The sequence below is a fragment of the Strigops habroptila genome, chromosome 2 (genome assembly GCF_004027225.2).
Source record: "Strigops habroptila isolate Jane chromosome 2, bStrHab1.2.pri, whole genome shotgun sequence".
Taxonomy (NCBI): Eukaryota; Metazoa; Chordata; class Aves; order Psittaciformes; family Psittacidae; genus Strigops; species Strigops habroptila.
Window position 1 is genome coordinate 8,560,459 of NC_044278.2, and position 11,674 is coordinate 8,572,132.

General features: G+C 45.9%; 1 protein-coding gene across 1 annotated transcript in view; it reads right to left on the bottom strand.

Moving 5' to 3' along the window:
* The window catches only part of LSAMP (limbic system associated membrane protein), a 981,054-nt gene extending 970,371 nt beyond the window's left edge, over positions 1–10,683 (bottom strand). Inside the window, exon 1 of the mRNA XM_030471710.1 lies at positions 10,270–10,683. Within this exon, the coding sequence (XP_030327570.1) occupies positions 10,270–10,336 (67 nt within the window). The 5' untranslated portion in view covers positions 10,337–10,683. The remainder of the gene's footprint in view (positions 1–10,269) is intronic.
* Positions 10,684–11,674: the final 991 nt, after the last annotated feature.

The following is an 11,674-nucleotide window of genomic DNA, read 5'->3' on the forward strand; positions in this document are numbered from 1 at the left end:
TAAGCAGTTGATAACCAGGACTTCATTTCTTAATACGGCAGACTTCTTCCTTGAGAGTCTGTCTTGTGCCGGTATCTGTGTCACACCAGAAGTAATACAAGGGAAGAAAGAAAAATGCTGTAAAGAATATGGTTCTTTGTCAGACTGAAAGTATTAGCTGTGATTCAGAAATTAATGACAGCATAAAAATCTATTAAGGCATCTAGACTGTCTCTCAAGGGACCTTTTCAAGCTTGTAGAGCATGGATTATTCTCCAGAGCTCTGCCCAGCCAAACTTCAGATATCCCAAATGACAGCAATTCCACCACAGTTTTTAACAAAGCTGTTTCACCACCTCTTTCTTCCATTAAGTGTTCTTTTCTCCTGCCAGTTTTTCTGTCTTCCCTTCTCTAAATTTCCTACCATGAGAGACACTTCTAGCTCTGAGTCCACACTCGACAATTCTTCACTCCTTCCCAGTGTGCCTAGATCATTAGCATAGCTCCTCTTTAGTCATTTAACCAAAACAGCTATATATTTAGCTCTCACAAGCATTCCTCATAAGTCAGTCCCTCCAGCCCCTTAATCATTCTCCTTGCAATCCTCTGAATTCCCTCTAATTTTGTTTACATCTTTCTGGAATTGAAGTGCCCGGAACCAAAGCGCTGTAAACAACAACAGCTCGTTATCTGGCTAGACTGTAATTCCGGTGATCACAGCACCGGCCCTGCACATGCCATGCACACACAGATACATGCACATGCTCATCCTCTGGCTGAGACACAGTATCACTATGGGATGTGAGTCCTGCCCGATGATATTCCCTCTTCTCCAGTGACATCAGCTGGGCTTCTTAGAAGGAAATCCAATTACAAACAAAAGTGAGGGTAGATCTCCTACTTTGTCCTCAAGATGCGCCAGGGGAGGTTTAGGTTAGATATTAGGAACAATTTCTTCACAGGGTGGGTGGTCAGGCGTTGGAACAGGCTGCCCAGGGCAGCCGTGGAGTTACCATCCCTGGAAGTGTTCACAAACCGTGTAGATGAGGCCCTCAGCGACATGGATTAGTGATGGCCTTGGCAGTGCTGGGCAATGGTTGGACTTGATGATCTTAAAGGTCTTTTCCAACTGAGTTGATTCTAAGATTCTATGATTCTGCTGTGCCTTTACAGCTCTGGTTTAAATGAGTCTTCTTGTGTATTCGCTCTACTGTTTTTCCAGCTTTACAATTCCCAGTCTGCCCAGGAATGGTCACAAGCCAAACTGAAAAAACGTTCCCATTACCCAACACAAACATGACCCACAACATAACCTAAACCCCTTCCACATGATGCACACTCCTCAGGTTCCAGTCCCATCAAGCAGTGGCAGATCCTATCAAAAAAAAGGGCCACTCTCGCTTATGAATTCCCTGAGCATATTCCCTCAGGGAAACTGCAGCTAACTCTTGGTTGAAAGAGTCAGGACTACCGCTCTCTTTAGTAGTAGCTGCATTGAAACCCCTTTCCCAAAGAGACATTAGCAGAAGGTCAAACCTAAACCCCCAGGGAAATAAATGGGATGATATATCCCTGACAATGTTCTTTCAGCTGCCTGCAGACATAAAACAGGCACCAGCTACTGGCTGTACTCAGGTTATACATTTTTAAGTTTTTTGTCACACCTATGAGGGTGGCAATTTTCAGAACATTTCTTGTTTTAGATGATAGTTGAGTCTTTGATGTAATCTTACGACAGAAGATAACACATCGCAGAAAAGCCTTTAAGCACTTGTGCCTTAATCTGTTCTTGAAACTCGACTTGGAATTTTTCCCAACAAAAACACCCTTTTTTTTTCCCCCCTCATTAGAAAAATGCCAATTCAGTGAGGCAGAAACACCCTGCAAAACTTTTTGGTTTGCTTCAACAAACTCCTATAGAACTTCAGGCAGGGTTCTGCAAGAAACCTGGTGGTGCTCTACACAAAGGGTTCTTCTAGATAAAGGTCCTTCTAAGCCTCTCCCTGTAGCAATTTCAAAGCCTCTTCTCACATAGCATTCCCAAGTCTGCATGAACCTCAGAGCTGGCACTCTAAGGATCCCTGCTACATGGCAAAGAAAGCAGGGGCTTGAAGTCTCCTGTCTTCCCAGTACATTTCATACCACTGTTCCTCCTTCATAACAGCTCAAGTAACGCTTCAGCACCAGGGGCATCTTAGGATGTCCTTTCCCTTTCTGTGGTTGGTTGGGTTGTTGTGGGCAGCAGGAAGAGGGAGAGAAAGAGACCAGAAACTCTTCAGGTTGACCTGGGGGATGAGCAGAGCCTAGAAACAGAGGTCTTTTGAGGTACCTTGAAGCCTAAAGAAAAGCCTGCTGCTAGAAAGCTTTACATCAGGACAGAGAGAGCAAGGAGAGCCAGAATGGCCTTTTCTCCCTTTCCTCTATGTGCACAGCAGACCAGAAGAGAAGGAAGACTCTGTACTGCTGACCTTAGCTCTAGGTCCTTCTGGGGTAATGCCACAGCTCATTTACCTCACGCTGCAGCCTGAGTCTTGTATTATTAGCAGCCCAATCTGTTGCAGCTCTGTGGCTGTTCATAGTACACAAACCAGTCGCCAGTTGGCACCTAGGCTACATGGAAATGGAGGAGAGGTTCTGTACCCTCACTTTAGCTCTCAGAGTTTCCTACCTTCTCTCTCTTAGCAGGCCTAGACTACAGGCAGCTCTTACACCACTGGAGCTAGTATGGGTAAGATTCTTTTAGTCTGAATCACTGAGAAATTACTGTTAGTAAAAGCCCTAACCCTGAAACAGCCCAAAGACTGTTTCAAATGGTTTTCTTCCCTCTACAGAAGATCTAGAAATGCAGAACACCTTACAGGTCCATCCCAATTTTACTCACCTACCTAAACCCAAGACTTGACAAAACACATCTATGCTGGTCAGAATTTGTGCTGTTGAGGTAGTTAAACCAACAAGGCCGTGTTAACACAGGTACAGCCAAAGCACAGGCTTACTGGTTCGGGTTGCATCCAGCCCAGAAATGTTTTGCTCATACAGCACACAGTAGCAGAGCTGCATAAGAAAGGTTGGCTCGGTCAGGTTGTACTATTTTTGAATATGTGATCTAATTAAAACAGTGCAGCTTGTGCATGTAAGAAAGCCTCCTTTTACCCTGTTCCTTCTTCTGTCCCCAGAAACTCTCCCATGAGAGTGCAGGAGTCAAACATGCTCTTTCCATTCTCTGTATTTCATGCCCAGGTGACTGAAACATGGCTAAGTTGCCACCTTACACTGAGGCCATCACAGAAAGATAAGACGGGGTAGCCAAGCCAATTCTGTTTCACTGGTACAATCACTTGTCATGTCAAGATAGGATGCAAATCTGCTGTGTATAATGGTCATTCCAAAGGCTTACATAGCTACACAGATATTCCTATCAGTAACCATGCTGCATTCAGCTACTGAACCAACATTTCATAACATCTCCCTTGCACAAAACACAACTGAACCAGATCTGTTAACATGGCACAAGCATCTTTACCACACCACTTAGGTGTTTTCTGTCACATGCACACATTCAAACACATACACTTGCACATATATACCCACCATCCTCTTCTGTACCATACATGCATCTTCCCAAAAGCCAAATAAGTGTTGCTCAAAGGTCTCTGGTCATACCTCCATGCACAGGTTGTGTATACAGGTATAAATAAAACCAGACGTTGTGATATAAGTGATTCTATTGTACAACAAAGTAGCTTTAGGAGGCAAAGAGTAGATACTCATGCAAGCAGATGTGCCCACCATGACATTAATCTGAACACATTTTCACATCAAGAAAATCACACAGATGGCCCTTGGAATAACGCCTCACCTGCAAATCCCTCCTTTGTCAGACACTCAAATATATATCTACACAGTCAAATTCACCAACACCCATATACAAGCGTAAATCAGGTAACGCAGTGCACTGGCTGCAAGCTCATGGTCAGAGAGACCCTTCTTCTTACTCTCAATGTAGCTTTGGGTCAACTACTGAGGGCCAAGCACAGCCAAGCTCCATGCGGGTGCAGCAGCCAGAGGACACGCAGAAGAATATTAATACTTATGGTTGTAGCAGGTTGTAAGGATTAATTGGTTCCAGTCTGCAACTCACCATCAATGTAAGTGCTAAGGGGCAGAGGGGAGGGAGCTGTGATTACACACTTACATTGCATACTCATATCCCAGTGGCTGTGTGCTGATATGCTATTGATTTCCTGTTTGGAAAGCTCCACAGCTTTCCATTTGTCTCCTTACTTGCTCCCTTCCTCATCCTGCTTCTCATGACCTGCCTGCCACATGTTCCCCCTTCCCAACAGCCAAGAACATATCACCAGAAAAAGAAGGCCATTCTTTTTGTGGGAGAGATCTGCTGAATCGGAAAGAAATGAAGAAACCTACATCCATAAGGTCTCAGAGAGACAGACCCTAGGGAAGACAGCAGGTTTCAAGAACAAGCCATCTTCCGAAGAGTTTCTTTTGAATGCTTTATATAAGCCTGGAACCACAGAAGCACAGACTCTGAGCCTACAGCTCTGATTATACATTGTGGGACAAGATCGCCTTTTCTGTGCTTAATATTTTCATTCTATCTTGGATAAAATGGCAGCAGGAAGAGCCCCTGAGCTGTCAAAGCCATTGTTCATTGAGTCTGAACAGCACCCAAACCTATGTCACGCACTTCTTTAAAGAAAAGGGGATACTGAAGAGACAAATATTCATGTTTCCTATATGGACTGCAGACAGCAAAACCCTGCATCCTCCCAGCAGCACCCTGCATGCAAAGGAGACAATCTTTCACAAAACACATGCCCACATATTCAAAGGCACACACAGAAGGTTTTCCCAACTCTTCCAAGACGCCTTTGTCTGGTACCATTGTGGATTTCACTCAGATTATTCAACCCTTTAACAATCTCTGTCAGCCAACAACCTCAGCTAGTCTTCTGCCACAAGAAAGCCCATCAGGCATTCAGATCTGTCCAGAAAAGGAGTTTTCCCTTGCATTCACCCTTAATCAGCTTTTGCCATCTGCTTTCACTTCACAGTATACAGGTGAGTAAGTAGTGCTACAGCTCCTCATCACCAGTGCTGCCTCACCAGCCTGCGCAGCCACACCAGTCTCTCTGGGTAACTGCACAGAGCTGGTGCTACATCACATCTGGACCTACACATTAGCACCTGTGCTTCAACCCATTCCTAAGCAAATCCCTTTTGCACAGGGTAAATCAGTTGACAGAAGGGGACAGTCCCACCAGCAAGAAAAGGGCCTTGATGTACTCAAAATCTTTCAGGAGACACAGCTAGCACACAGTAAGGATGTGAGCTTCTAAAGCATTGGCTCTGCCATCAGTTTAGGATGACAACAGCCATATTCCTCACCCTGTAATCCTCATCTTTGGAAGGAGCTCTATTGCTTGAAGGTGAAAGGAGGTGGAAAGAATAACTCTTACAGAGCTCACCTCCTCCTCAGGCCACTAGCATACCCATGGGTGCTCACAGGCTGAGAAGGAGTACCCACAAACATAGGGATTAGAGTATCTGTTACAAGAGTAGTAAGATTCTTGTGTAAGAGGACATCTCCGAGACTAAAAGATGAAGCAGATTTCTACTTGTCATAGTAAAGCCCTCTGAGTACTTAGCTGAGTGCTGAGATTTATAACAGCTAGGGGAAATGGGTCCTTACTGGTGTGGTAATTATTGACTTAAATGGACTGCAAGCACTGGGATAGGACCAGAAGAAACACTTGGGATATCTTTTTAAAGCTCCCTGTTTGCAGATAAAAAACCTTCTCTGGCTCTTCCCTGCCTTAAGCCTTCGAGAAAAGTGTTTTGTTTTAGGTATTGAACCTCTTCATCATTTAAGGGAATGCAAGGCAGCTGAGTGAGCTGTTACCTCGTCAAAACAGACCAACCTGTGAGAGCTTCTCTGCCTTATTTGATAGAAAGAGTTGAAAACAGATAGGAAAAGTATATTCCGGAGAGCAGGAAAAGTCTTCTTCCCTCCAGTCGGCAATATCTAAGTGTTATCCAGCTGCATCACAATCCCTCCACACTGTTATCCAGACACCACAATGTCACCACTTGCACACACATACATTCCTGCTCCTCCCTCTGCTCTCCCCATCCATTACCCATTATCAGCACAGAAACACTTGGCTCCCTGCTTCCATCCATATAGATTGGACAAACCTCACGCATTAACAAACACATCATTTTTCACACCCGCATCGCCCCATCACGTTCTAAAACATGAGACTTTACAGATAACATTTGTTCTGTGTACCAACCTACTCCACTTACCCAAGTGCTTCTGTGATTTCTCACATCAGGCTTAGTCCCCATTTGTGAACACCCTTCAGCAGCTCAAAAGATGCATTTTAAATAAATGGTACCAGTATTACACAGACCAGTTCCCCACGTCCTTTCCTAAAGCTTCTCCTTCACTAAGTCAGCACTGAAGGTATCTTAATTGGGGTTTTTTTTAAGCACAAAGTCTCCTGCTATTAACCAATGAGGTGGGGTTGTAGTAGGGGAGGTTTATTAAAACAACCTGGGATGTTTTAGCTAATTGCTGAATTGAAGCAGCTGTTATTCTTCAAGGGAGTTTGTTTAGAAGAATTTTCAATGAAAAGCAAAGCTGAAGAAAATGTTGTGCAATTTGTTTGCATTCAGGTTTTAAATCAAATGCTCAGGGGGAGAATCAAAATTACTTTTCCTATAGACAGCGAAGTTGGAATAATAGTAGGTAAAAGTGAAAATATCAACACAAAATTCCTCTAAATTATCAAAAGGCAATTATTGATAGACCCAAATCTGTTGCTGCTCCTCTCTATCCCCATGCCACTAATTTTCAACTTGGAGGAAAATAAGGAGAAGAAACATTCAGCTTTTGAATCCCATTCAGAAATCTGATCTTTATCAGAAGCTACGAGGCACACCATGCTAAAAGGCAAATCCATCCAAGGGGAAAGCTGCAGCATGTCACTAGAAAATCCCACCCACCAGCAGTGCTGGGGTGTGTAAGTACTTTTGTTTCTCCAAGCCCACAGGGCAGGAAGGCCAGTGCATCACACGGGAGGAACAACCGTCCTGCCTCCGAGCCACCGCCTCGGAATGAGGGCTGGAAAAGCAGCAGCGAGAATCCTGAACCACGAAATTAAGGAAACAGGAGAAGAGATAAAAACCAGGATCAGGGAAAAAAAGAAAACATTAAAAACCCTCTGTGCAGGACTCGAAGCCTTTAACCTAAGGGAGAAGGAGCAAAGCCTGTCTCTGTGCCAAAGCTCCCAAGCCCAGGCAGGCAGGGGACAGGCAACCCATTGCACATCCCCTGGCAGAGGCACTGGAGGAGGACGCAGCCTGTGTTGGCCACTTGGCACGGTAGAGCCTGTAGGTCTCCTGCCAGCCTCAGCTGTGCTTCCTCCCCTGCACTCCCATCGTGGGCTATTCAGCCTCAGCTCAGCCATGCCCAGCAGCGCTGGCATCGCTCCCCTTCACCCCCACATTGGGAGAACAGAAAAAGACAAGGAGCTGCTTTTGCGTTCAGCGGTACACCACCAAGTGGACAGTGAGGAAAAGGGGGAGAGAAGGCACGGACAAGTTTTGGGTAGCTTGCAGAGATGCAGGCTCAGCTGGCTGGCTCTGGAGGGATGCTCTCAGAAAGCACTTGGAAGCGATCCGACTGGGGTCACTGCCTGTCAGAGCCACTGCTGCAGTTTCCTAGGGTAAGAGCTCCACTGAATCGTGCTCAGCAGGGTTACAGAAGTGTTCAGTGCTTGTTACCACAGCTTTCAGTGAATAACAATTCATCAGAAATAAGTGATGTGGTTTTGTTGGGCTTTGGTTGGGTTTTTTTAAGGGCACAGTATTTTTCTACTCCCTTTTAACTCCTTCAAATGCCTTTGTGAAGTGCCCTACTCCTCCCATGCAGCCCCAATATCCCTGCTTCCACATCCTCTCACCCTCCACACCAGAGAAAGGAAATTACTGCTGGCTATGAAACTAGATTCAGCAGTGGACTGGGTCTGGCTTACTCTTCCAACCTCCCCACCCCATCCCAAAACCCAGGCAGGGCAACTGCATTGCCTCTGCCTTCTCAGAGGATACATGTGATGACTGCCCTCAAAAGACCTTCCTCAATGCTTTCAAAATCAGAATGAATGGGGTTGATGTAAGTATGGCAATAGTAACTCACTAAAAGAAGATAAAAGCCTGGAGCCTGGCATAAGCTACAGCTGCAAGAAAGGTCTAAACCAGCTTCTGGTTGTGCTAGCACCGGGATGGTCTGGTCACAACTCGGGGAAGGCTTCTGACTTGGATACACTGCATGGAGCAAGCGCCATTGACTACAGGCTAGGAAACATGCATTGGTGAGAGAGGCAATGTTCAGAGTTGATGTGATTTGCCAGTGTCCATCTTCCTGGACAGGTCTGTGCCTATTCCTCCAGAGCAGAGGGAAGTTCGCATCATGCTATGCAACTTCATTGCTGACATTAGCAGCTTATGTTACACAAGTAGTACTGGTTCTTTTCTCACCCCACATATATCCTATGTGCTGGGAGAATATATTTCTCCCCTGTCAGAAATAGCTACTTCACAGCGAAGAAGTCTGCTGGAAGGTGCTGGTGCTGGATTCACAATCCAGAGTTCAGAGAATGCAAGTTTGGGAGAAAATATGTGACACTGAGAAGCATGTGTGTGCAAACCAGAGACAGAAGTGAGACCGTATGAAAAGGAACGCTCGGTAAATGTGAGGAGGTGGTAAAAATAGAGGGATTTCATAGTGACTGCTTGCAGGTAAGTGTGAGGCTAAAAGAGAAAGCATGTGTGTGACAGGGGAGCATGCTGTATGGGAATTTGTTTAGTAGACACAAAATAGAAGAGGACAGTACATGCAAGACAGTGTCCAAAAGTAGGAGCTAGGGGGAAGCAAGGATGCTGTAACTGGGCATATCTACATGCGTGGCACTCATGCACTAGCATGCACAAGAGTGAGAGAAAAGCTCTGTGTGTGTGGTGAAGACAGTCAGAGCGAGATACCCTCTGAGAGTATCGCTGCAAATGCAATACCATGAGGCATGGAGCAAGCCAGATAGAGTACATATATGTTCTTTATTTATATATTCACCTCTGTATGTGTGTATGTGTGCGCATGCAGGCTGACAAGGCTGGTGAAGCAGGATAGGCAGAAGATTTCTATATGCAAGCAACCACGAGCACTAGTGTGCAGGATGGAGAGAGAGCACAAGAAAAGGCTTGGAGAAGGCAGGGAGGGGAGAGAGGAGGAGAGGATGTGAGTGCGAGAGAGCAGACTGGCACTCCAGGAATTGCATGTGCGAGGGAGCTAGAACTGTATGTGCCAGAGTGAGTTTATTCATCACCCCTGATATATTCATGAGTGTGTATATGTGTATGTGTGAAGGACCACTGGTGTGTGTGAGTGTGGCTCATGTCCAAGCTGTGATTTGGAGGGCTATGATTTTATGTACATGCGTGATGTATTTAGACATACAGCACGGGATGTATTAACCCTTAACTCCTGTTTACAGAAAGCATCTCGAAACCAGCTAGCATGCCTGTCATCACTTCAAACTAAATTTTATACTCACACTTGGATCTTCAAGCAAAAAACCCAGCTGGCAGTTCTCCACTGAACAAAACCCCATATCCAACAAATTTCCTTCTCCCGTCTTTCTTCCATCACTCTCTTTTCCCCCCACCGTGGTGGAAGGGAAGGACATACTGTTTTTACAGACAGATGTAGAGGTTCCACTAACCTCAACCTCTCTGGGCAAAACCAAAATAGAAATAAAACAGAAAAAAACCCAAACCCAACCCCAAAACAAAAACAACAGCAGAACCTTAACACTGATTTTCTCAGGAAGGCGAAGAATTCAGGAGCATCAGTACTTGTCACTCAAAGTGCTGAGAAACAGTGGCTGTGGATGGAGGGGGTACCCACCTTCACCCACCCCTCTTTGCAAATCTCACTGTGCCCCCCCTCAACTCCCCCTTCTGCTAAAGCATAAATACAGCAGCGAAGTCAGTCACATGCAGTGCCCTCTAACCATAGGATTCACCAGCAGTGCTCTCTCCTTGGCTTATTTCCTGGGAGGGGGGGAAAGGTTTGGAGGGGAAAGGCGGGGGGGGGGGAAAGGAAGCCCTAGCTTCCAGCTCCATGTTTCAGGCTATCCTCAGTCTATCAGCCTCAATTCAAGCAGAAGGGCTTGGGGAGGTTGCAAGAAAGAACTCATCACATACCTTGCAAGGAGAAGAGGGACAGGAAGAATCCCAGCACCCAGATACTGTGCAGCCAGTAGGTCCTCATGCTTCTCTCTCACTCGCTCCGCTTCCTCTGCCTTTTTCTCCGTCTCTTCACTTCTCTCTCTCAATTTATCTTTTTTTTCCTCTAGTTTTCCACCCTCCTCTCAAAGAAAATGGGATTCGTGTCCCCCTTCAGTCCCCCTGGGCTCTGCTTTACCAGCTCTGACAATCCAGTAGCAGCGAAAGCTGACCTGCGGTGGCCAGATTCCCAAATAGCCTCGCACTCTCCCCTTTAAGTGCTGGAGAAAAGGGGGGCCAGGTTAGATGCTCGCCGTAGCCTGCGCTGGCTGTAAACACAGAGAATCTCTCTGTCTCTCTCCTGCAGCTCCAACTAAATGCGACTGTACTTAAACAAGCAATGCCTTATAGGACAGCGCTCAGAGCAGAAAAGATCCCACCTCTGCCACCTAGTGTTGCAAACCAGCTCATTTGTTTTATTTTTATATATATAAATATATATATTATGCTATAGAAATATGGTTCCCTCTTTCCTCTGCAAATGTATCTCTTGGATCACAGGTCTATAAGCTACGCTGGGCTCAAGAGTCCCTAAGGCTCCTGCTGACATGGAGAGCTTATTCAGCAAAGGAATATTCCTCATTGCCACAAGAAGGAGTGCAGCGGGGCAGGTTTGGTTTCTCAGCAGAGTTCTGCTCGACAAATTCTGAAGCAAGGGTCTCTGATGCTGGTGTCACTGCTGGGCAGTACACAGGGGCCAGAGGGAGATTCAGATGCACTGATTGTAGTTACAGAGCTGCCAAGGCCTCCAGGAAAAAGAGCAAGCATCAGGCTGCATCAATCTTTGCTGGATCTCCCATGATTTCCCTGCAATTTCAGAGGGACCAGAAGGAACCCTTCTGTGTAGGAAATTAGCTTGTAAAGCCACTGTTTGCTCACAGAAGGTTTCTCCCACTACCCCTTTCCTTTCAAATACAGGTTCCTCCTACCATACGTAGCATGAACTATTTTTTTTTCCCAAGGAGTAATTAGCTCCTGTGGCTCTATTGCCCCCTAAAATCACTGCCTCTGGTGAGAGGAACAGCAGTAATGAAGTAGTACTTAACATTCACACCGGGCTTTTCATCAGTCACTCTCCAGGCATTTCACTAAAGGGTGTCCTTTCGCAGCTGGGGACATGGAGGCAGCGCGATTGCACAACTTATGACAGGCCCGTCCCTGGGATGAAGGGTGACAGCCCAGTGCCCCCTCCTCAGGCCACATTGCCCCCTTCACTGCAGCCACCACTGCCAAAGGGTGCCAATCTCCAATTCACACATTGCAGATGCTTAACACTAGGTGAGCTTGCATGGGTAGGAAAGGTATGTGGGATTCTCATCACTAA